General features: G+C 66.9%; 1 protein-coding gene across 1 annotated transcript; it reads left to right on the forward strand.

Annotated features, from left to right (window-relative positions):
- The first annotated feature begins 134 nt into the window (after window positions 1-134).
- On the forward strand, window positions 135-10,968 carry GLI1 (GLI family zinc finger 1). Its single transcript, XM_032770095.2, has 11 exons — window positions 135-264; window positions 586-684; window positions 848-1,043; window positions 1,590-1,746; window positions 2,051-2,149; window positions 2,476-2,616; window positions 3,277-3,426; window positions 3,677-3,841; window positions 6,349-6,597; window positions 6,823-7,102; window positions 8,795-10,968. The coding sequence occupies exons 1-11, from the start codon at window positions 174-176 to the stop codon at window positions 10,966-10,968; spliced, it is 3,801 nt and encodes a 1,266-aa protein (XP_032625986.1). The 5' UTR covers window positions 135-173.
- The last annotated feature ends 13,923 nt before the right edge of the window (window positions 10,969-24,891 follow it).

Genomic DNA, 24,891 nt, shown 5'->3' on the forward strand with positions numbered 1-24,891 from the left:
CCGAGGGGGCTGGGCAGGAGTGGGCCACATGGGGCAGCCCAGGGGCCATGGCTACCCGGCAGGGTACCAACGCCCGCCCTCCTCTCCCCCAGGCCTGCCCCCCAGGGGGTTGGCGGCTTCCCCTCCCACCCGGAGCGGATGTGCCCCTGAACGCACCCGGGGCCTGACGGAGCATGTTCAACCCCAGGAACCCCCCCAGGAGCGGCTACATGGAGCACTGCTACCTGCGCCCCCGGCATGTGCCCGGCCCCGGCCTGGCAGACGGTGAGTCCCGGCCGCGTGGCCCCTGCACCCCGGAGCGTCGGCACGGGGTCTGCAGGGACCAGCCGCGGCCCCCGCCCCCTCTGTGCCCCTTTACCGGTCCCACCCTCCGTCCCTCCATCCTCTGCCCCCTTCCACCCTCAATCCCTCCATCCCTCGCCCCACCCCTCTTCCACCAGTCCGACCTCCATCCATCCCTCCCCTGTCCGGCCCCTTCCACCTGTCCCGCCATCCCTCCGTCCATCCCCTGCCCCACCCCCAGCACCAAGCCCTGGGAGATGGGGGCGGGGCTGCCCAGGACTAACGACCCCCACTTCTTTTCAGGGCTGAACGACTTCCCCATGTGCCACCAGGCCAACCTGATGGGCAGTCACCATGGGTATGGGCTGGCGCCGGGCAACGAGCATGCTGGCAATGCCACCGGTAAGTTGATGTCCGGGGGATCCGGCTGGCCTTGGGGGGTGGGCGAAGGGGGGGGTTGCCAGCAGACGCCCCAGCCCGCTCTGTGGGGGATGGGCGCTGGTGCCAGAGGGGACATCGGGGCCCAGCACACTCAGCCTCAGTTCCCCATCTCTGCCCGGCCCAGGGTCCCGGTTCTCCACGCCCCGGAGTGCGGCCAAGCTGACCAAGAAGCGGGCGCTGTCCATCTCGCCGCTGTCTGACGCCAGCATCGACCTGCAGACCGTCATCCGCACCTCGCCCAACTCCTTGGTGGCCTTCATCAACTCACGCTGCGCCTCGGCCAGCGGCTCCTACGGGCACCTCTCCGTTGGCACCATCAGGTGAGTGCGGGCGGGTGGGCCCCAGAGCTCGCCTGGCCTGAGCCGAGAGGTGGAAAAGGTGCTTTGTCAGCCTATCCAGTCCAACTTCCAGAGCCTGGAGCATCCTGGTTCTCTCCCCAGCTCTGGGAGAATAGTGGGGGCCTTGTGGTTAGAGCAGGGGTGGCTGGGAGCCAGGACACCTGGTTCTATTCCTGGCTCTGGGAGGGGAGTGGTGTCTAGTGGTTAGCGCAGGGAGGCTGGGAGCCAGGACTCCTGGGTTCCATCCCCAGCTCTGTCACTGACGCATCGTGTGACCTTTGCTAAATCCCTTTGCTGCTCTGTGCCTCAGTTTCCCTATGTGTCAGTGAGGGAGTGTGATGGAGGGCAGGTTAGTGACTGAGTCTCTGCCAAGTGCGGGGAGGGGGCCTGGGGCAGGCTGAGCCCCTCTGCCTTGCTGTACAGATGGCAGGACACCCGAGGCTGGGTGTGAGGGGCCCCTCCCCACAGGCTGGGATGGTGGGGGACACCTCCAGGGGGGGTCACACTCACTCTCCTTCTGACTTTCAGCCCGTCCCTGGGCTTCCAAAGCCCCATGGCTCACCCGAAGGGGCAAGGGGCAGCGTTCGGCCCCCCCATGCCCCACTGTGGCTCCCATGAACACCTCCCCGGCCGGCCGGGGTTCCTGCACCATCCCCCGCCCCGCGGGACACCGAAGCATTGCCAGGTAAGGGGCCCCCGCCCCAGAGGAGCACCAAGCACATGGCACACAATGGCCACAGGGGGGGCAGCACTGAGAACCGTCCCCACTGGAGTCTGAGGTCCCCGCCCTGCCTGCCAGCCCCAGCGATGGGGGCAGGGGGAAGCTCCCAGGCTGGAGCCCTGGCACCCCCTCCTGGCAGGAGCGGCAGCGCCAAGCCCTGGTGGGGGGGAAGCTGGAGTGCTGCCCAGTGGAGGGGCAGGGCTGCCGTGTCCCCCACGGGCCCCCCGCTGCCTGAGCTCATCCCGTTCCTCCCCCCCTCCCAATGCAGATGAAATCAGAGCCAAGCCTGGGCGACGCCCTGGGCACCAAGGGCCTGGAGGAGAGATCGGAGGGCGGTGTCTCCAGCCCAGCCTCCACGGGGACGCAGGTAACAGGCAGGGTCCGACTCCCCCTCGCCCCCCAGACAGGCCCAGAGTCCAGACCCCCAGCGTTGGCCATGGCAGCCGCCCCCAGGCTCCCTGCTCATGTCGCCCACAGCCACCCGGGGCCACCGGCAGGAGGCTGCCCCAAGCTCCCACTCCCCTGCTGGGCCCAGACACCCCAACCCAGCCACGTCTCCTGTCACCCACAGGGGGTGCTGCTGGTATGAGCGGGGGGGGGGGTGTCTGCCCGTCGGTGACCCCCTCCCCGGGGCCCAGCCTCGCTCTGCTGGCGGGTGCGTGGGCTGACCCGGCGGTGCCCCCCCTGCCCTAGGACCCCCTGCTGGGGATGCTGGAGCCCCGGGAGGAGCTGGAGAAGGAGGACGGGAAGCAGGAGGCAGAGGCCGTGTATGAGACCAACTGCCACTGGGAGGGGTGCAGCAAAGAGTTCGACACCCAGGAGCAGCTGGTGCATGTGAGTCGGGGACGCCGGCTCGGACACCCCCGAGCCCATTGCAGGATCAACCCCAACCCGCAGCCCCTGCTGGCCCAGCCCTGGGCTCCCCCCAGTCCCCAGCGCTGCTGGTGCCCCTTACTCCCGACCCGCAGCCCCTGCTGGCCCAGCCCTGGGCTCCCCCCAATCCCCAGTGCTGCTGGTGCCCCTCACTCCCGACCCGCAGCCCCTGCTGGCCCAGCCCTGGGCTCCCCCCAATCCCCAGCACTGCCAGTGCCCCTCACTCCCAACCTGCAGCCCCTGCTGGCCCAGCCCTGGGCTCCCCACCCCCAGCCCTGCCAGAGCCCCTCACTCCCGACCCGCAGCCCCTGCCAGCCCAGCCCTGGGCTCCCCACCCCCAGCCCTGCTGGTGCCCCTCACTCCCGACCCGCAGCCCCTGCCAGCCCAGCCCTGGGCTCCCCACCCCCAGCCCTGCTGGTGCTCCTCACTCCCGACCTGCAGCCCCTGCCGGCCCAGCCCTGGGCTCCCCACCCCCAATCCTGCTGGTGCCCTTCACTCCCGACCTGCAGCCCCCTGCCTATCACCACTGTGCCCCTGAACCAGCCCCAGAAGCCGTCTCTGCAAAGGCCTGGGGCTGCTGGCTGGGTGCCCCCCAACCCACACCCTGCTCCGCCCCCACAGCACATTAACAATGAGCACATCCACGGGGAGAAGAAGGAGTTTGTGTGCCACTGGCTGGAGTGCTCACGGGAGCAGCGGCCCTTCAAGGCGCAGTACATGCTGGTGGTGCACATGCGGCGGCACACGGGTGAGAAGCCTCACAAGTGCACGGTGAGTGTGACCCTGGTGCAGGCCAGACACGCCAGCCGGGCGGGGGTGGGACTCTCCTCCCCCAGGTGTCGGGCTCTGGGTGCAGATCCTGGGGGTGGGATCTGCGACTGTGCTCTGGGTGCGGGGGGGTGAAAGTTCTTTGCTCGGGGGTGTCAGCGAGGGGGTGGGGTCGGCGTGTATGTCCGGGGGGGGCTGGGGGTGCCCCGCGGGGCAGCAGGGGGTGGTGTCTCTCTCACAGCTCTCTGCGCAGTTCGAGGGCTGTCACAAGGCCTACTCACGCCTGGAGAACCTCAAGACCCACCTGCGGTCGCACACGGGCGAGAAGCCGTATGTCTGCGAGCACGAGGGCTGCAACAAGGCCTTCTCCAACGCCTCGGACCGCGCCAAGCACCAGAACCGCACCCACTCCAACGAGGTATGCCCCCCACCCGACATGGTACGGCCCACTCTCCCCACTCCAATGAGGTATGCCCCCCCACCCGACATGGTACGGCCCACTCCCCCCACTCCAACGAGGTATGCCCCCCACCCGACATGGTACGGCCCACTGCCCCCACTCCAACGAGGTACGCCCCCCCAACCTGGTACGGCCCAGTCCCCCCACTCCAACGAGGTACGTCCCCCCAACATGGTACGGCCCACTCCCCCCCCTCCAATGAGGTATGCCCCCCCAACATGGTATGGCCCACTCCCCCCACTCCAACGAGGTACGTCCCCCCAACATGGTACGGCCCACTCCCCCCACTCCAACTTGGTATGCCCCCCACCCGACATGGTATGGCCCACTCCCCCCACTCTAATGAGGTATGCCCCCCTGACATGGTACAGCCCACTCCCCCCACTCCAATGAGGTATGCCCCCCTGACATGGTATGGCCCGCTCCCCCCACTTCAATGAGGTAGGCCCCCCCCACTTGACATGGTACAGCCTGGTCTCCCCACTCCAGTGAGGAACACTCCCCCACCTGACATGGTACGGCCCGCTCCCCCCACTCCAATGAGGTATGCCCCCCACTCAACATGGTATGGTCCACTCCCCCCACTCCAACAAGTTTCAGAGTAGCAGCTGTGTTAGTCTGTATCCGCAAAAAGAACAGGAGTCCTTGTGGCACCTTAGAGACTAACACGTTTATTTGAGCATGAGCTTTCATGGGCTACAAAGGAACACCCTCCACCTGACATGGTACAGCCTGCTCCCCCACACTCCAATGAGGTACACCCCTCACCTGACATGGTACAGCCTGCTCTCCCCATTCCAGCGAGGCACACCCCTGCACCCGACATGGAATGGCCCATTCCCCCCACTCCACCGAGTTACACCCTGCCACCTGACGTGGTATGGCCCACTCCCCCCAGTTCAATGAGGTATGCCCCAAGCCACTATGGTACGGCCTGCTCCCCACACTCCAGTGAGGTACAGCCCCCATCTGAAATGGTACAGCCCACTCCCCGCACTGCAAGGAGGTACACTCCCCCCTGCCCCCAATCCATCATGGTACAGCCTGCTTCCCCCATGCCAACAAGATGCACCCCCACATCAGCCCCCTGCCAAGGAGGTATGACACCCCCGCTCCCGTTACCAGATGTGCCCGTTACTTGGGGGTATGCTCATTGATTAGGGTTACTCGGGGGGGTCTGTACACACACCCACTCTGTACTGTAGTAACCCACTTGATGAGCAAACCCCATGGTATTCTGGGTGCTGCAGGGATCCTTAGCTTAGGTAACAGGAGCGTTGTTGCAGCGTGAACAGGGAAGCTAAAAACACAAAAGGGGAAAGTTCAGCGAGAGAGAAGCAACCAGCGTCAGGGTAAAAGTGACTGAGTGACACTAGCGACAGCACACAAGGGAGCAGTAGCACCGTTCCATTGTTAATGGTTAATACCTGCCGTACAAAAGGAAACGGGGGACGGGGAAGCTCACCCACTCCATGAGGCTTGACCTGGTCGGGGTTCCCAGGTGAGGGTGGGAGCTCAGGGTCCTGAGTGCGGAAGCCAGGCAGAGCCCCCAGCCCTTTGGAGCCCAGTGGAACTGATGCAGCGTTTGGGTCCAGGGCAGAGGTTTGTAGAGAAAATACAATGGCTGAAGGGAGAACAGGAGATTTGTTTATGGGGAAACTGATGACGGGAGGGTTTTCTTCAGGCCGGACAAAGGAGCTGCTCACTCTTGGCTATGGGTGGTGTTTTCTCCAAGGGGTCTGCCCCCCAACCCTCCATGTCCCCTCCCCTGCCAATGCAACTAGGAGTTGGGTGGCACCTTGAAGACTAACAGATTGATTTGGGCATAAGCTTTCATGGGTGAATCCCCCCTTCGTCAGACGCGCAAAAGCTCCTGCTCCAATACTTCTGTTCAGGTGCCACAGGACTCGGTCGCTTTTCACAGATCTGGACTAACACGGCTCCCCTCTGACACTCGACAATAACAGATGGGAGGTGTCGGTTCCAGGAGAGGCAAAGCTGCTTGTGTAATGAGCCAGCCACTCCCAGGCCCTAGTCCAGCAGAGGACAGACCCAGAGCAAAGACCCGTCCCTGCCCCACGAGCTCCCACTCTGGAGCAAGACCCCCCAGCTGTTCCGGGATTTGCCTCCCGGTGCCACGCGGCTGAAGCCAGCCTCACACTTCAGGGGGATTGATCCCCAGCTGCTGCTGCCCACACTCCCCCCTGGCACAGTCAGGAATCTGGGCTAGCTGGACCCTGGGTCTGGCACTGCCTCTGTTCCCGACAGGGCACGTTCCATGCCCCCCAGTACGGCCCCCTCCCCGTATCAGTGCCCGGCCTTCCCTGGGGCTGGCACCCCTGGTTTTAGAATCAGACGGAATCTGAGGTGGTCCTTCCCCAGTGGGCAGCTCTCCACGCCCAGAGGTGCCCATGGGGCTGTCTCCCGGGCTGAGCTAACCCCCCCATCTCGCGCCCCCCATGCAGAAGCCGTACATCTGCAAGATCCCCGGCTGCACCAAACGCTACACGGACCCCAGCTCCCTGCGCAAGCACGTCAAGACGGTGCACGGCCCCGACGCCCACGTCACCAAAAAGCATCGGGGCGACATGGTGCTGAGCCGGGCGCTGGCTGCCCTGGGGGGTCCTGCAGACATGAAGCAGGAGAAGGAGGGAGGCTGCCCCGGCGAGGGCAGGAAGGACGAGGGGAAGCTGATGGTGCCTGAGGCCACCTTGGTACGGAGTGGGGTGGGGCAGGGGGGCAAATTGGGCACAGGGGGCTCCAGGCTGCCATGCTACAGCACAAGGCCCTGCCATGGGGGGGTTGGATTCTGGGCTGTGGGGGGAGGGAATTCCTCACTGCCTGAGCTGCGGGGGGTTGGCGTGCGGCCAGGGCGTGCCCCAGAGGCTGTAGCTAATGAGGGGCTGGCACCTCCCCCGCCCCGTTCCCTGTCTCCCCAGAAGCCCCAGCCCAGTCCCGGCGAGCAGTCGTCCTGCAGCAGCGAGCGCTCACCCCTCAGCAGCGCCAACAACAACGACAGCGGGGTGGAGATGAACGCCAACCCGGGCGGCAGCTTCGAGGACCTGTCCACACTGGAGGACCCCCCACCGGGGGAGCCCATGGGTGCCTCGGGGCTCTCGGCCCTGCGCCGCCTGGAGAACCTCCGCATCGACAAGTTCAAGCAGCTGCGGAAGCCCCCGCCCAGCAAGGGCCTGCAGCTGCCGGCCATCCCTGGCACCGGTGAGCCCTCGGCCGGGCAGGGCCAGGCCAGCGCGGGCTGGGGCGGGACACCATCCTGGGCAGGAAGTGGGTGCTGGGAGCAGATCGGGGGCTCAACGGGGGGCGCTCTCCCCTGGCAGTCAGTGCTGGCCCCATTGCCGGAGTGTGGCACTAGGGGGCGCTGTGCTGTAGGGAGCAGGGCGGGGGGCTCAGCAGGGGGCACTCTCCCTTGGCAGTCAGTGCTGGCCCCATTGCTGCAGTGCAGCACTAGGGGGCGCTGTGCTGTAGAGAGCAGGGCGGGGGGCTCAGCAGGGGGCACTCTCCCTGTCAGGCTGTGTTGGCCCCATTGCCACAGTGTGGCACTAGGGGGCGCTGTGCTGTAGGGAGCCGGGGGAGGGGCTCAGCAGGGGGCGCTCTCCCCTGGCAGTCAGTGCTGGCCCCATTGCTGCAGTGCAGCACTAGGGGGCGCTGTGCTGTAGAGAGCAGGGCGGGGGGCTCAGCAGGGGGCGCTGTGCTGTAGGGAGCAGGGTGGGGGGCTCAGCAGGGGGCGCTCTCCCTTGGCAGTCAGTGCTGGCCCCATTGCTGCAGTGCAGCACTAGGGGGCGCTGTGCTGTAGAGAGCAGGGCAGGGGGCTCAGCAGGGGGCGCTGTGCTGTAGGGAGCAGGGCAGGGGGCTCAGCAGGGGGCACTCTCCCTGTCAGGCTGTGTTGGCCCCATTGCCGCAGTGTGGCACTAGGGGGCGCTGTGCTGTAGGGAGCCGGGGGAGGGGCTCAGCAGGGGGCGCTCTCCCCATCAGGCTGCATTGGCCCCCATTGCCCCAATGCAGCACCAGGGGGCGCTGTGCTGTAGGGAGCAGGGCAGGGGGCTCAGCAGGGGGCGCTCTCCCCATCAGGCTGCGTTGGTCCCAGTGCTCTAGCATGGCACTAGGGGGCGCTTTGCTCCCACAAGTCCTGTCCTACAGATAAGACATAAACCAGAGCTGCACTGAGCTCGGGGTCCCGGCCACATTCAGAGCGCAGTATTTCTGCTCTGCCCCCCAACCCTCCATGTCCCCTCCCCTGCCATTGCAATGGGACACATTCTCTTCCCCCGGCCCCAGGGGCAGCTGCGTCTTGGGCCTGGAGGAGGGATCTTGGTATAAACAGCTGCTGTGCTCCACCCCAGAGGTGGCTGCGTGGCGCTGGGTGGACAGGCTTGGGGAGTTCCAGTGAGTGGGGCCAGATGGGGACTTGGGGAGCTTGTGCCTTCGGCAGGGCACAGGGCTGGGGTAGGTGGGTCCAGCCTCCCAGAGGGCCACTAGGGGTCTCTGAGCTGAGACCAGCTCCAGGACACACGGGCTCGGCCCCTCCTCCCCACCGCCCCACTGCCCTGGGGATAAAAGGAATGGGGGGCAGCCAGCCTCAGGGGGAGGGTAAAGGACCCTGCAGCCAGCTCGACACCAGCTCAGTCACAGAACAAGAGTTTAGCTCCGGAACCCCCACCCCACCCCAGCCACCTGCAACCCCCCCAGCTACTCCCAGCCACCCCCACACACCTGACCCCCAGCCACCAACATGCACCTGCACCCCCCAGCTGCCCCCGTGCCTTGGCTTTTGGCTTTTGGCCCAACCCCTGCATCCTTCCCCACCCCTCAGGCGCTGGGCCTGTGCCCTGGGAGCCAGGCCCGTTCCCATCCCTGCAGTAACCTGCGACCCCCACCCCGGCGTCTTTGCAGGCCCCCCCAGGGAGATGCCCAGCCTGTGCGGCCCACCCCCCGCGGCCTCCCACCGCCGCATCCTGGAGCTCTCCGCCAGCGACCTGGCCTCCGCACCCCCGGCGAGCGAACGCCGGGCCAGCACCACCAGCACCGTCAGCTCAGCCTACACCGTCAGCCGCCGCTCCTCGCTGGCCTCGCCCTACCCGCGGGCTGCCGAGGGGCCGGGGGGGCTCCCCAACAGCCTGGGCCTGGCCGACACCTACGACCCCATCTCCCCCGACGCCTCCCGGCGCTCCAGCGAGGCCAGCCACTGCGGGGAGCTACCGGGCCTGACGCCAGCCCAGCAGTACCACCTCAAAGCCAAGTACGCCGCGGCCACGGGCGGCCCCCCGCCCACCCCGTTGCCCAGCATGGAGCGGGCGACCCTGGGTGGCAGGACGGGGTTCCCTGGGGACTACCCAGGCCCAGCCGGGCCATCCTTCCTGGCCAATGGCTTGCTGCGGCGGCACGGCACCGCCGAGTACCCCAGCTACAGCCTCCCCCCGCACCTGGCACCCGGGCATGGTACCCGGCGGGCCAGTGACCCCGCCCGGACGGCGGCCGAGCCGCACGCCGCGCCCAACATGCAGCGCTTCAAGAGCATGGGTAACATGAGCGCGTCGGCCCTGGGCCGGGCCGGCCTGCAGCCCCTCGGGGGCACCGATGCCAGCCTGCAGCGCCACCTCTTCTCCCCTCGCCCGCCCAGCATCAGCGAGAACATCTTCCTGGAGAGCGTGGCCATGGAGGGGCCCGGGGAGATGGAGCAGTATCTGGGCTACCCGGAGCAGGGCTTCCAGTGCCAGGGGCCAGGCATGGAGCTGCAGGGGGAGGGTGCCTATATCGGTGGCCACAGGACCATGGGAGGCATGCAGCTGAGCCCAGGTGCCCATGAGGAGCTGGAGGGGAATTACTGCCTCCCCCAGTGCCAGGTGAACCAGCACTTCCAGGGCATGCGCCCACCCGATGCCAGCATCCTAGCGCCCTGGGACGAGGCCGCCCCGGGGAGCCTGGAGATGAACCCCATGGTGCCCAGCCCGCTGGGCAGCCGACACTGCCACCACCAGTACCAGACTCCTGGTGCCTGCGAGCCGCAGCCCAAGCACATGGACATGTGCCACCCGGGCGGGTTTGCCGGCGGGCAGCAGTTTGGCGAGCTCAGCCAGCTGCAGATCAAAGCCGAGCAGCAGCTCACGGCGCCAGCGCTGACCCGCTGCCAGAACGTGCAGCAGCCGCCAGCAGCTCCGTTCAGCCAGCCCAGGGCCATGGCGGCCGCCCCTGGCAGTGGGTACCAGGCTGAGCCCCAGCAGGGCTCCTGCTTTGCCATGCCCCCCCCGGGCAGGCGGCCCCAGACCCCCATGCTGCAGGTCAAGGAGCTGATGGTGCGGAATTACGTGCAGTCCCAGCAGGCGCTGATGTGGGGGGAGCAGCCACAGCCCCCCCCGAAGGCCGGGGACCCCATGATGGGGCTGGGCGGGATGCCTGGGCACAGCCAGCCCCTGCGGCACCCCCCGACACCGCAGCCGTACCTCAGCCCCAAGTATGCCGGCTACCCAGTCAAGCCAGGCCACCCCCTGGGCCCGCCCGAGAACCAGCCCCCGGCCAGCCAGTGCTTCAACCCCGAGCTGGTGCCCCACCCGCCTGGCGGGCCCAAGCCCCCGACCAGGCAGAACAGCCTGGGCTACGTGGGCAGCCCAGGCCAGCCCAGCCCTTCCTGCGAGCCCCCCGATGCCAGTCCCCGCAGGCTGCTGCGGCTCCCCCCCCTCCATGCCCCACCCGAGGGCCCCGCTGAGGCAGCCATGCTGTTCTACCCGGGGCAGGGCCCCATGCAGCCGGGGAAGGGCACCCAGGGGCACCAGCCGGCCAGCTGCGGGGGCCAGGATCCTGGCAGGCCGTTCGCCCCCAGCCTGGAGAGCCTCAAGCCCGACTCCTTCCCCTACCTGGCGCCGGAGGGGCAGGTCTCCAACACCCTGGACTCGCTGGACCTGGAGAACACACACCTGGACTTCACAGCCATCCTGGACGACCCGGAGCCCCCGGCCCTGAGCCCCGCCCGGCTGCCCCTGCCCGGGCCCTGCAACATGGCCGTCGGAGACATGAGCTCCATGCTGAGCTCGCTGGCTGGGGAGAACCATTTCCTCAACACCCTGTCCTAAGGCCCCCCTGGCTGCACGGTCCCCGCGCCCTCCCTGGGCACCCAGCGCCAGCGGGCAGGAGACGCCCGCCTCGAGAGGCTGCCCAGCGCCCCACACCTGGGAGAAGGGGCCCCCATGGGCCTGGGATGCTCCTAGCTATTCAGCAGCCACCCATCTTTCCACCCATCCATCTGTCCATCCCTCCCTCCAGGGACTCCTATGGGCTTTGTCAGAATAGGATGAGCCTCTGCTCCTCTCTGCAGCCGCAGGGCAGCTCCCCCAGGCCCTTAGGGGTCTGTCCTGGGAGATGTCCCACCCCCATCCCACTCCCCTCGTGGGGGCCTCGAGTCTTTCCAGGGCAGGAGGGAGAGGGAGCACCCGTTATAAGCAGCTGTGCGCCCCACCCCAGAGGTGGCTGCATGATCCCCAGGCTGTGGGGTGGGGGAGCCTCAAGGGTAGGGCCAAGTGGCCGCAGCCAATCCCTGCTCAACCAGACTGGGAATCTGGAGCCCCTTCTACCCCCTGAGACTGCCCTGGGCTGGCGCTTGGCCCTGTCTCCCACCTGCCTTCTGCTGTCCCAAGGCCAGGAAGGTGGTGACAGGCTAGGGGGGGCAGCCCCCACCAGACTGCAGTATCCAGTGCCCTCCGTCCCTGTGCCAGGCTGCCCCCATGCCAGGGCCCTTCTCCCATCAGATGCTGCATGCGTATCCCTTCCACAAACTGTCCCCATCCTATCGCCCCTTCTCTGGGCCAGAGTCTGCTGCAATTTACCCCCACTCTCATTCCGCCTCTCCCCCGCCCAGTGGCACAGGGGGAGGGGCTCGCAGCAAAGTCTTAACTTAAAACTGAAAAACCAAAGAAAAATAATTAAAAAAAAACCCGTCGTCTCGTTCGCTGTGTTTGGTCTGAGCTACAGGCAGGCGTTCCTGGCTCCCCACCCACCAGGGGCAGGAGATCTGCTAGACAGGCTGGCAGGGGAATCGCCAAAGCCCGACGCCTGGTGCCAGGCGCGAGCCCGGCGCTGGGTACGGCCCCGCCGCAGCTCTGTACATAGTATATATACGCATCCGGGGGGGGTTGTACCTGTAAAGCGCCGTCCTCTGTTTGCTAGCAACAAAAAATTCCAATACGAACTAATAATTAAACAAAAAATTCCTCAGGGGAGTGAAATTGTTGATTTCTGTTCCTGGAGCAGCTAGAAGCCAAAGGATCGGGACCCCGTCGCACCGGGCGCTGCCCAGACCCCAACCAAGATCAGGGCCCCGTCGGGCAGGGCGCTGCCCAGACCCCAACCAAGATCAGGGCCCTGTCGGGCCGGGCGCTGCCCAGACCCCAACCAAGATCAGGGCCCTGTTGCGCTGGGCACTGCCCAGACCCCAACCGAGATCAGGGCCTCATCAGGCCGGGCACTGCCCAGACCCCAACCGAGATCAGGGTCCCATCGGGCCGGGCACTGCCCAGACTCCAACCGAGATCAGGGCCCCGTCGCACCGGGCGCTGCCCAGACCCCAACCGAGATCAGGGCCCCGTCAGGCCGGGCGCTGCCCAGACCCCAACCAAGATCAGGGCCCCGTCGCACCGGTGCTGCCCAGACCCCGGCCAAGGTGCTGAAAGCCGCAGGATGTTCTGGCGAGCGCCACTCTGCAGGTGGCTTGTGCCATCCGGGATAAAAGTCCAGCAGTCGAGGGGTGGAGGAGGCTCCGTGGCAAACCCCCCTCTCCCGTGGGTGCATCGAGTCTGTTCCCACATTGGACCCGCGCAGAAATGGACCAAATGACAAACAATCCCTACGGCCCAGCGATTGGCCCAGCGCTGGAGAAGGGGCCCCGATGGCTGGGACGCGGCCCAGTGTATCCTAGAGTGTCCTGGCTCGCCGAGCTCACTGGAGGGCACCAAACTGACATGCACCCTTCAGCTCAGCCTCATGATCCACTGTCAAATCATTCCCCCAGCTGAGAGAGGGAAGGGTGGGAGCCAGGGGTGCAGGTGGGGAGAGGAGGCCGCACGACTGCCCAGGGCAAAGGGACTGCTTGTGGCGCAAGGTGCAGTTCACCTGCGGGACTCCACACTGCAGGAGGCCACCGAGTCCTCAGCTCCTCCAGGAGACAGCACCATGCAGCGGGGTTGTACAGCCCTGGGGGGAGCAGGGGTGCACGGCCCCAGGTAAGCATCACAAACTCTCACTAGGGGCTGGCCCCATTGCAGCTGAGTGGGAACAGGGGCAGCAACAACAGGGGCTCTGGACTGCCTGGGTTCGGGGCTGGCGTCAGGAGGGAACGTTTATCCCACACACCGTCAGGGCAGGAGCTGGAGGGTGAAGCCTTCATTGGGGCAGCATTGACAAGCTCCATGGGCCAGGTAGCTGCTGGGGGAGACCCCCTGGTTCGATGTGGGGTGAGTCCCACAGCCCCTGCCCAGGGGCCAGGGGGAGCACCCTGGATGTGCTGCTAACCAAGACCCAGCCCCTGGATCCTCCCCCACTGAGGCTTCCCCCGACCCCAGGCCTCTGGGGCTGGGGGAGCTGCCCTGGGTCCCATCCAGCCACGGCTTTCTGGGGGCCAGGGGCTTAGCAGGGGCGGGGCTGTCTGATGAAATTCTCCCCTGGCATTGGGGCTGGTGCCGTCACATCGCAAAGGCAGCTGGGGGCTTGGACCCGGGTCCCGGCCTTGCTGTGCCAGGGCTGGGCAGACACCAAGCGAGACGCAGCCCCCACCCCTGGGAATCAGGCCCCCAGCTGAGATGAGGGCACTGGCCCCACCCAGCCAGAGTCCAGGCAGCAGCCCTCCATGCATGGGCGCTGGGCAGGGGGTGCAGGGGCTCTCTGCAGATCCAGTCCCCACTGGGCTGCCCTAAACCCTTCCAGGGCGACGTTCCCAAGCCAGGGCACTCAGGGCAGGGGGGATTGGCTGGGCCCCCTACGAGCCCCCAGCTCCCTCCCCAGCTGTGTCCCAGCCCCTCAGAGGAGCGTAGTTTTCTCAGGGTACATGGTGCCGACGCCCCCACCCGGCCCTGGCCCCCGGGGAGCGTGAGGTCACCGGGATCTGGGCCTCCCCCACACCCATCTGGGAATCTCCAGAATTTCACTCCTCTGCCTGCCCCTCTTGCTCTGTGAACATGGGGGGGAGGGGCTGACATCAGCCCAGCCTCCCCCACCCCTGTCCCTGCCCCAGAGCGCCCGGCCCTCTGCCCCTTGGCCAGACCCCAGCCAGGGGGCTGAGGGCACAGGACACCCCCGCCCCGTCAGGGCTGGGTGGAGCAGGGTTTGGCGGGTGGGCCTGTTACCACTCCCACGGGGGGGCTTTGGGGGGGGCTCCTCAGGCCAGTCCCCTGCTCTGGGGAAGGACTTGAGGGGCTAGGGGCCTTTTGGGGGGGGGAACCTTGTTGGCAGGGGCAGGTGAGGGGACACCCCACCATTTGCACAGACCCGGGGCCCATCCAGGTGGCGCTCAGAGGCACCCTCAGCCCCCCCCCAACCCCCATAGCTGGGGCCTAGCTCAGGCTGCTGCCGCGGGCACTGGCTTGTGGGACAGGCCCCTCACTGGGGGAGGCTTTGGGGGGTTTCCCTGGTGTCCCAGGCCACAAGGGGCAGGCCTGATGGTGGGGAAGTGGGAACAATTGTCCTGGGCCCCGAGGTCAGGGGCCCCAATGTGCTGGGGCCCCACATCTCTTGCTGGGCTGGTGCACCCCAAAGTTGGGGGGCTCTGGGAAACAAAGGGGGGCTTGTTTGGGAGCGGCAGGCACCTGAGAGCGGAGCAGGGGGCTCAGCCTGCACCTGGTCAGCAAGGGTCCCCCATCCCCCCTGTGGGCACTGACACCCCCCTGGCTGCTGGGGGGGGAACAGGCTGCAGCGACTGAGCTCCTAGCCTCCCCCCAGGGCAAGGGGGGGTACAGAGGGAGGGGGAAACTCGCTCAGACGGGAGCCGGAGCCCTAATCACAGAACTCCCAGAAGAGCCGGACTGGGAGGATTGGGGGCTGAGCCGGGACAGCCCCTCTCCCCCCAAGGAAGCCATGCGGGGGGGTTAATCAGCACAGGATGCTCCGGCAGGGAGCACCGCCCAGTGCTCGCTCCCTTTCGCGGGGCCTGCAGCTCTGGGGGGCTCCGGGACAGGATGTGGGCATAGAGGCTGGCACACGGGGCAGGGGGAGCAAAGCAGATGGGCAGTGATGGTGTTTTACATGGCTACAGTGTGGGGCTGGGAGCCAGGACACCTGGGTTCTCCCCCAGCTCTGAGAGGGGAGCGGGGCCCAGTGGTCGGAGCAGAGGGGCTGAGTGTCAGGGCGTCTGGAGCTGAAGCAGCTGCACTGACTCACCCTCAGGTTCAGGCGTCACTTCCCAGATCCCCTGGGCGGGTGGAGAGTTTTATCACCAAACAAATGTTCTGGTAACCCCCGGTGCCCCCCTCAGGTGTGTGTGGGGGGCACAGACCAGGGGAGGTGGGGTCTGAGGTTGCTACAGTGACTGTTCTAAGGAAGATGCAGGGCCGAGACTCAGGTAAGTCAGGCAAAGGATGTGAAAATCCCCGCCCCCCCCCACCTTCCCCAGGTCTGCCGGTGCCCCTCACTTCCAACCCGCAGCCCCTGCTAGCCCAGCCCTGGGCTCCCCCCGGCTCTGCCGGTGCCCCTCTCTCCCGACCTGCAGCCCCCCCTTAGTCCATGCCAGGACATTGCTGCTGGACAGGCGGAGTGTTGATGACACAGAGAAGCACCCACTGGTGACTCACTTCCCTGGTGCAGGATTTTCACCCCACTCACCCCCACTTCCCGCTCTCAAAGCCGCAGCTGGACTCTCCCCGCTCGACCCCCCCACACGCCAGACACTCTGTCTAGAAGCTGCCCCCCAGTGCGGCGTAGGGGGGGCTGTCCCTGGGGCAGCAGGGTGAGGTGGGGGGAACTGGAGGGTCCCTCGCTGGGACGGTGCCTGGCTGGCTTCCTGGCCCTGCTCTGGGCTGGAAAGCCCCAGTAATGGGAAGATCGCTGAGCCCCCAGCCTGTGCCAGCCATGTCCTGAAAGCATCACCCCCTCTCCTACAGGTGGGAGAACCGAGCCACACGTCCAGGGTCACGCGGGGAGCCAGTGGCAGAGGGAGGGTTAGAACCCAGGTGTTCGGGACCTCCCGGGACTGGGTGGGGTGGGGCTAGAGGGCAAAGCAGTCCAAGTGAGGGGTGCTGCTGGGGGAGAGGCGTTCCCCAAAGCCCATGTGGGGCGAGGGCATCTGGAAGAAACAGGCTGAGTTCCCGGGGGGAGGGGGGAATGTGCCCACGGGTAGGTCCCTCCTCCCATGATGCCCGTGCCATGGTCCCCAGAGCTCTCAGAGCGACCCCCATACCAGGCATGGGCACTCCAGGCCCAGCTAATGCCAGCCTGGCCTAGGGGCAGCAGAGTGAGCTAACAGCTGAGAGAAAGGGAGGGGCTTCTGCTCTGATGTCATGTGCGGGGATGATGTCATAGCCCTGATGATGATGTCACGGGCTGACTGAGCTGCAGCAAGCTCCCCACCACACCCTTCACGGCTTCTTAGCCAATAGGCTCCCAGGATGAAGATTAACCCCGTCAGCTCTGCCCTACTCCCATCTCGTGCCATCCCCATTTGGGCTCAGGGCCTAGGAACCAACCTGCCCCGGTGAGCGAGGCAGCGGGAGGGGGTCCAAGGGGGCTGGCTGCAGGGCAAGCAGGGCCTGGGGCTCCAGGCCGCTGCCCATTTCACAGCAGGAGGAAACTGAGGCAGCAAGAGGGGAAGTGACACACCCGAGATCACCGCAAGGACGGCCCTGCCAGGGGCTATGTGAGTGGCTAGTGGACTCTGTTCAGGCCGCGGGAGAGAGGGTGTCCAGAGGGCTGGGGGGGAGGGGTGTGCCCTGTCCTGGCTTTCCTCCCCCCTACTGCCTGCACCCCTGGGGTGCCCCAGGCCCCTCCCCCCACTGCCTGCTCCCCTGGGGTGCTCTAGGCCCCTCCCCCCACAGCCTGCTCCCCTGGGGTGTCCCCAGCCCCTCCCCCACTGCCTGTACTCCTGGGGTGCTCCCTGCCCCCCAATGCCTAAATGGGGTGATCCCCCCACTGCCCCTGGGATGACCCCAGCGCCCCCCCTTACTGCCCCCCGGCCCCTCTGCGGGTAGCGGACACCTCGGGGCCGCTCCGTCCCCGCCCCGGCCGAATCCCGCCCCCCGCCGTCGGGGCGGGTCCGGGCCCCCGCACCCCAGCCCGCGGAGCCGGCCAGCCTACCCCCGCGCCGTGGGCCCGAGCTCCCGCGGGAGACGCGACTGGAGGAAGCGGCCCGGCTCTGCCCCTGTGGCTGGGGCACAGATTTGGGCCGGGCGCCGGCTAGTTGGGGGGTCTGGTGAGGGCGATTTGGGAGCAGGATCGGAGCATGGGGGCCGGGATCAGAAGTGGGCGGAGAGGCGCTGTGTGGAGTGGAGTGGGGGGATGGGATCAGAGGGGGGACCGTCTGGGGGGCTGGCTGGGATCACAGGGGGCTGGCTCGGGGGCAGAGAGTGAAGTGGGGGGCTGGCTGGCTTTGCTGATTGTGTTTATTAATTAGCAAATTAATTAATGATGTGGGGGGAAGCAGAGTGGGATTCCTCCTTCGCTCTGAGGGGCACAGGGCTGGTGATCCTGGGGCTGGGTCAGGGTCGCTCACTGGGGGATTTTTCCCCTGGTCCAGGTGCCTGCTGGGGGGGAGTGGTGTATGGTGTGCGCAGTGCGTGTACATCAGGTGGTTGTGCATGAGATGTGTGTGTCAGGGCTGTGCACTGTGTGTGGCAGGTGGTTGTGCATGGCAGTTGTGCGAGGTGTGTCAGGCAGTTGTGCACGGTGTGTGTGTGTGTCAGGTGGTTGTGCATGGCAGTTGTGCGAGGTGTGTCAGGCGGTTGTGCACAGTGTGTGTGTGTCAGGGTTGCTGTACATGGTCTTGGCCAGCAGTTGCTCTTTGCTGGTAGTTTCCTGGCTGGGGGGTGTTGTCCGCTCGCTCCCGGGGGCTCTGGGGAGGTGTATCCCGGTCCCTGGGCTCCTGGGACCATCCCCCTTGTGGAGGTGGGGTGGGGGGCAGAGCAGCTTACCAGGGGCCCAACTTGTGCCCCCAGAGCAGTGCGGCCCTGGTGGACTGGACGGTCCAAGGGCCCTGGGGTGGGATATTGGGCTTCTGGGTGACTGGACCACTAGCCCCCTGCCTGCGGCTCTGCCATGCTCGGGGATTCTCCACCCTCTGCTCTGGGTCCTCCCAGCCCCACTCACTGGCCTCTGGCTACAGATGGGGAAACTGAGGCCCAGAAAGGAGTGAGGAAGTCACCCAGGTCACACAGCGAGTCAGGGGTAGAGCTGAGGCTAGAACCCAGGAGTCCTGACTTCCCCTTCCCCCTCCCCCACTCTAACCACTAGCCCAGCTCCCTCCCCTCCAGAGCTGGGGATAGAACCCAGGTATCCTGGGCCCAGCCACTCTCATTCCTTGGCGTGAGATTTAACATGCTGCCAAGTCTCTGTCACATCCGACTTCCTGGGCGCCTTGCCCAGCCTGGCTGCCCAGGGAAGCTGGCGGCGCCTGGGCTGCGTGATGGACGGGGCTGGGCTGCTGAGCCGGGGTGGAGGCTGCGGCTGGTATCTCAGCGGGTACCTGTCTCGTACAGGTACCACCCCGCACGCATCTTCAAAGGCAACTGATGGGGTGGGGCTGGCCCAGGGGCGCAGGCTGGGCCGTGTGCCCGGGAGCCCTGTTGCATGGCTGCCCTGGCCACCTGGCTTGGGGAGGGGAGCCTGCACCGAGCCGGGCTCTGCGGGAAGGAGCGCCGGGGACTCCAGCCAGCAGGACCTGGGGGCTGGGGAGGGAGGGACACCGGGTCCCTGCTCCCCTCCTGCCCCACTCGGGGCAACACCCCTACTTGATGGCCCCATCCCCCACTGTCCCCAGTAGACGGTGCCCCCAGGGCCGGGCTAGCAGGGGCTGCAGGTCGGGAGTGAGGGGCACCGGCAGGGCTGGGGGGAGCCCAGGGCTGGGCGAGCAGGGGCTGCAGGTCGGGAGTGAGGGGCACTGGCAGGGCTGGGGGTGGGGTGCAGAGTCTGCACACTCCCTGGCTGTCCAAGACTCTGACTAGAGTCACCCCGATGCCCAGGTGGGTCCCTGGGTTTGGCAGCTGCCTCTGACTTCCCCCATGTGAGTGTGTGAAACCACAGCCCAGCCCTGTCCCCTCCTCCGGCCCAGTGCCTGCGTGTGCATGTTATTGTGCGTTTGGGCCTCTGACTGCATGTGGTGTGCATATGTGTGTGTGCCCGTGTGTGTTGTGCATCCGTGTGTGGTGCTCATCTGTGTGTGTGACTCTGTGTGTGGTGTTGTGCATCTTTGTGTGGTGTACACGTGTGCCTGCATGTGTTGTGCATACCTGTGTGTGCCTGCGTGTGACGGCATGTCTGTGCGTGTGGGACTGCAGGGCCCCGTGTCTTCTGCCCTCCCCTCAGCTCATCTCTCACATTTTCCCGTCCCTGGTGCCCACCCCAGGGCTGTTCCCCGAGGTCCTCCCCCATTCTTGGGCCGGTAGGAGCTCTGGCCACGGGGCCAGGCCTGGGCAGGGCCCTTCGTCTGGGACACGCTGTCTGGGGGGTCGGGGCCAGGACACTGGATTGGTTCCAAGGAAGCTGCCCCCCCCCACCAGGCTGGTGTGCGCGCAGGGGGGGGCAGCGAGGGCACCTGCACATGCAGTCCAGACGCCCGTATGATGGGCTGGCTGGCTCCGGCTCTCCGCTCCCCTCCAGCTCTGGCTGCCTGGGCTCTGGGGGCACCGGAAAGGCGCTGAACCTCCCACTCCACCTGGGACAGGCAGCCCCCAGCCTGAGGGGAAAGCAGTGGTGATGGGGGGGTCAGTGCCAGGGGACGAGCCTGCCCCACGCTTCCCTCTGAACCAGCCTGTTCCCTGCCCCGCCCCTGGGCACTGACATGGGGCTGGGAGCCCAGCTCAGGGTTTCCACAACCCCCACTTCCCCCGGGCTGCGTCAGGGGCCAGCCCTGGGAACATTCGGTTCCCACCCACTGCCTGCCCTGGGTGCCCATCTGTTCTCACGGGGTCCCCGGCGGGGTGGGGGCTGGGGCGGGAACTGAGTCAGTGAGCGGGGAAGGAAACGGCCCCTTCTCTGCGCGCCAGCGAGCGGCTGCCGGGGGCGTGCGGCCTGTGTGTGCTGCGGCCGCGTCTCCAGCTGCTGGCCTGGCCCAGCCCGGCTCTGTGTGCTCAGCGCCTGCTAGGGACCCGCCTGCCCTCGGCCCCTCCTGGGGGCACCTGGCCTGGCTGGGCCCCACGCGCTGATGTAGCCCCAGCCCCAGGGCAGGGGAGCTGCTGGGATCCAGAGCATAAGGAACCCACAGGGCAAGGACTGGCCCAGCTACTGGTGCACCTCACTCCCGACCCGCAGCCCCTGCCAACCCAGCCCTGGGCTCCCCATCCCCAGCTCTGCCGGTGCCCCTCACTCCTGACCTGCAGCCCCTACTAGCCCAGCCAGGCCGGTGCCCCTCAATCCTGACCCTCAGCCCCTGATGGGCCAGCCCTGGGCTCCCCACCCCATAAGCTCTGCTGGTGCCCCTCACTCCCGACCCGCAGCCCCCTGCTAGCCCAGCCCTGGAGTCCCCACCCCCAGCTCTGCTGGTGCCCCTCACTCCTGACCCGCAGCCCGTACTAGCCCAGCCAGGCCGGTGCCCCTCACTCCTGACCTGCAGCCTGTCAGAGGTGAGGGTAGGGCCAGGTTCCTTCCAGCATGGAGAGTCTCTGCCCTGGGTGGAGGGTGGGGGCAGGGGGGGCTGAAGCTCCCCACCCGCTCAGCCTCCTCAGGCAGGAAGTGAAACAGCCTCTCCTGGAAACACTCCTGTCACACCTCCCGTCCCCCAGCTCCTGGCATGACGGGGCAGGGGCAGCCCCACGGGGCAGGGGCAGCCCCAGAGAAGCTTGCGGGGAGGGGAGGGTCCATCTAAGGAAAGCAAAACTCCTGCTAGGTGGAGAACAGGGATGTGAAGCTGGGTCCTAGAGGAGCCGCCAGCCCAGCTCTGCCGGTGCCCCTCACTCCTGACCCGCAGCCCCTGCTAGCCCAGCTCTGCCGGTGCCCCTCACTCCTGACCCGCAGCCCCTGCTAGCCCAGCCCTGCCGGTGCCCCTCACTCCTGACCCGCAGCCCCTGCTAGCCCAGCCCTGCCGGTGCCCCTCACTCCTGACCTGCAGCCCCTGCTAGCCCAGGCCTGGCTCCCCACCCCCAGCTCTGCCGGTGCCCCTCATTCCCGTCCCGCAGCCCCTGCTGGCCCAGCCCTGGGCTCCCCCCATCAGCCCCTGGGTGCCAGGGGCAGGTTCTGGATATACAGGCCAGGTTCGGGGGAGGAGTGCATGGTGGCGAGGGGGCCTCTGCCTGAGGTGCTAACCCCGTCCCCAGCTGTCTCCCCGTCCCGCACTCCCGGCACCCTGGTGAAGATGGTGTCACGGCTGCAGTGAGGGGCTGCCAGTTCCCTGCCCCCGCGCTCCCTGCCTTGCTGGGCCCCGGGGAGTTTCCAGGCCTCACTCTTCTCCCCTGGCCCCCAAGGGCCCCGCAGGGCCCGACTCCCCCGGCCGCCCGCAGATCTCACTTGTGGTGAGTCTGACTCAGAACAGAACAGGCTACGGCAGCCCCTGCCCGGGGAGACTTGGCCAGCAGCTGCCAGGCTCCCTGTCCCCACCCCTCCCCGGCCGCCTGAGCGAGCAGCCTCGTGCACCAGAGACCCTACAAAAACAAACCAGGGTGAACATGTGATGGGGCGGTGGGAATCAGCTTCGAGCCTCCTCAAGGTTATTGTAAGGAATTGTGTGTGCACGTCTGCGTCTGCGTGTGTGTGCGTGCACGTTTGCGTGTCTGTGTGCACGTGTGTGTGTGCATGCGTGTTTGTGTGTGCGGTGAACAGGGTGTGTGTGTGTGTCTTGCATGTGCCCATGTACAGGAAGGGGGTTCAGGGCTCTGCAGCCGTGTGCTCTGGTGGGTTTAACCCTCGCAGGCCTGGCTCTCTCTGGCTGGCTGGTATTTGTGGGCCTGTCCCAGGCGCGGGCGCTCAGTGGTTGCCCAGGCCCTGGCACGGTGCCCGCGGGGCAACAGGAGTTCTCCAGAACCCCCGACGCTGTCAGGGGAATTCCCGGGGCTGCCGGGAACCAAGGACCTTTTGCCTGGCCAGGGCCTCTCCAGCCAGGCACGGTGCGGGGGGGCTGCAGGACACGGCCCAGGCCCCAGTGAAGGTTTTCAGGGCTACCCCCGCCCGCAGCTTGGTGGAAGGGGCAAACGCCTGTCAGGGATGGCCTCGGTAATACTTGGTCCTGGCACGAGTGGCCTAGACACCTCGAGGTCCCTTCCAGTCCTGTGATTCTGTGCCATGAGACCCCACCAGCTGCTCTGGCGAGATCTCCACCCCGCAACCCCCCGCAGCAGGGCAGTGCGGAGGCCACACCCTCATCTGGGCCAATTTCCGCCCCCTACTCCCCGTGGGGGGCTGCTCGGCCTCAGTGCAGGCCAGGGCTGGGCCTTGGGCGTTCTCACACCTTTTCCGGCAGAGCCTGGCTGAGGCTGGGGCCGGATATGCAAGGGGAGCTCCGCCCGTGCTGCCTGGGCCACAGGGCGGGTGGCTAGTGGGGAGTGCCCCCAGAGCCTGCCCGGTGCTTCACAAGGCTGTGTGGGGCTGGAGCTGCTGGGCCAGGCAGGTGATGTAGGGGGGGATTCGGGGCAGGGGGGATTCAGGGTGCAGGCCCCAGAGGGGCTGCCCGAGTTTCTCTCCCTGTCCCTGACTGTCTCCTGTCACTCCTGCTGCAGCGCTGGCTTTCAGGGGGGACAGGGACCCCCAGGAGACTGAGCTGAGCCAGGACCCCAGCTCCACGGCTGCTCTCCTGCCGGCGCTCGGAGACCAAGGCAGAGCAGTGGGCGAAATGCACCAGAGACGCAGCCACCCGGACCCCAACCAAGGTAAGTCCTAGCGGCAAACTCCACCTTCAGCACCAGCCCAGCCCACTCCAGGGGGTGTCCCAGCCTGGGTCTGCCCCACAGCTCTGCGGTGCCCCTCACTCCCGACCCGCAGCTCCTCCTAGCCCAGCCCTGGGCTCCCCACTCCCAGCTCTGCCAGTGCCCCTCACTCCCGACCCACAGCTCCTGCTAGCCCAGCTCTGGGCTCCCCACCCCCAGCTCTGCCGGTGCCCCTCACTCCCGACCCGCAGCCCCTGCTAGCCCAGCCCTGGGCTCCCCCCCAGCTCTGCCAGTGCCCCTCACTCCCGACCCGCAGCCCTTGCCCTGCCGCCCCAGCCTGCGGTGGGCCCCTCACCTCCCGAGCTTCAAGCCGTGCTAGCCCAGCTCTGGCCCGACCAGCTCTGCCGGTGCCCTCACTCCCGAAGCCGTCGCAGCCCTGGCCTCCCTGCACCTGCCCCAGCTCTGCCGGTGCCCCTCACTCCGACCTGCAGCCTGCCCTGCCAGCCCAGCCTGCGGAGCTCTGCCAAGTCCCACCCGACCCAGCCTCTGCCAGTGCCCGTCTCAGCTCTGTTCCCTGACCCGCAGCCCCTGCCAGCCCAGCCTGGGACTCCCCACTCCCAGCTCTGCTGGTGCCCCTCACTCCTGACCTCAGCCCCCCACAACCAGCCCTGATGCTGCTGTGGCTGGTGACGCTGCTATTCCCCCAGGTCAGACTCCGGAGCCCCCCGAAGCGCCACGACCGTGGCCGGTGCCCCGTTCTTCCAAGTGTGGATCTCGCGCCATCGACTGCTGAGCCAGCACGCCCGGCTCCGGTCCAGGGGCCCTGGGGCATGGCCCAGCTAGCAGCATGGTGGACTCACTGCCGGCCCCCAGCCGCCCCACCCCCAGCCAGGTGCAGCGCAGCCAGTGCAGGGGCAGGGGGGACGCCCTGGGGCCTGGCGTCGCAGGGAAGCGTGGGGGAGGCTGAGTCGCAAAGGAGCTGGGGGGCCAGGGGAGCCAAGGGAAGCTGGGGTGGGGGTTATGGGGGACTCTTGAAGCATGGGCGGGGTGGGGAGCTCTGTCCAGGCCCTAAATGATGGGCGGTTTGTTCCTCGGACAAGGCGGAGACGCGCGGGTTCAGGTGCCGGCTGCGGGAAGGGTTTCAAATACAAACACCACTGAAAGAGCAATGAACGAATCACACGCGGTGAGACTGCCCCCTGCTTTCCCCCTCAAACCCCCCCAACAACCTCCCCACTGTCAGTGCATCCACAGCGGTGAGATCCCCCACTGCTCCCGCAACCCCTCACCCACTGTCAGTGCCATCCACAGCGGTGAGAATCCGCCCCTCTGCTCCCCCCAACCCCCTCCCCACTGTCAGTGCATTCACAAGCGGTGAACATCTCTCCCTGATCCCCAACCCCCCCCTGCTGTCAGCAGCATCCACAGCAGTGAGACCCCCTGCTCTCCACCCACATCCCCCCAACAAAACCCCCTGTGTCAGAGCATCCACAGCAGTGAGTATAGCACGTCTATGTGTACTCTCACCGCACACACTGTGAGCGCATCCACAGCGCTGAGGGCCCCCCAGCCTCCCACGCAGCCAATGCCCCCCATGTCCCAGCGCTTGGGTGAAAGTGGGGGGCTGGGAACTCGGGGGGGGGGGGAATGGGATGGGCCCCGCACCTCCGCATCTTTTTCTCACACCCTGCGGCTCTCAGAGCTCGTGTCCCTGTCCCCCCCCACAGCACTGACCCCTGTCTCTGTCCCCCCAGGCGAGAAGCCCTACGAATGTGCCACCTGCCAGAAGCGCTTCTCCCATTCCGGCTCCTACAGCTCCCACCTCAGCTCCCGCTGCTGCCTGCTGCCTGCCTCCCCGGCCCCATGGGAGAGCCGCCCATGTGCTGCCAGGCCCTGGGGGGGCTGCACTGGGGGCTGTGGGGCCTACGGCAGAGACCTCCACTCCCCGCACAGCCCTGGCCCAGCCCGGCCCCTTCTGGGGCCCCCTGACCTGGTAATGGAGGGACTCAGAGA

This window comes from Chelonoidis abingdonii, chromosome 26, assembly GCF_003597395.2.
Source record: "Chelonoidis abingdonii isolate Lonesome George chromosome 26, CheloAbing_2.0, whole genome shotgun sequence".
Lineage (NCBI taxonomy): Eukaryota > Metazoa > Chordata > Testudines > Testudinidae > Chelonoidis > Chelonoidis abingdonii.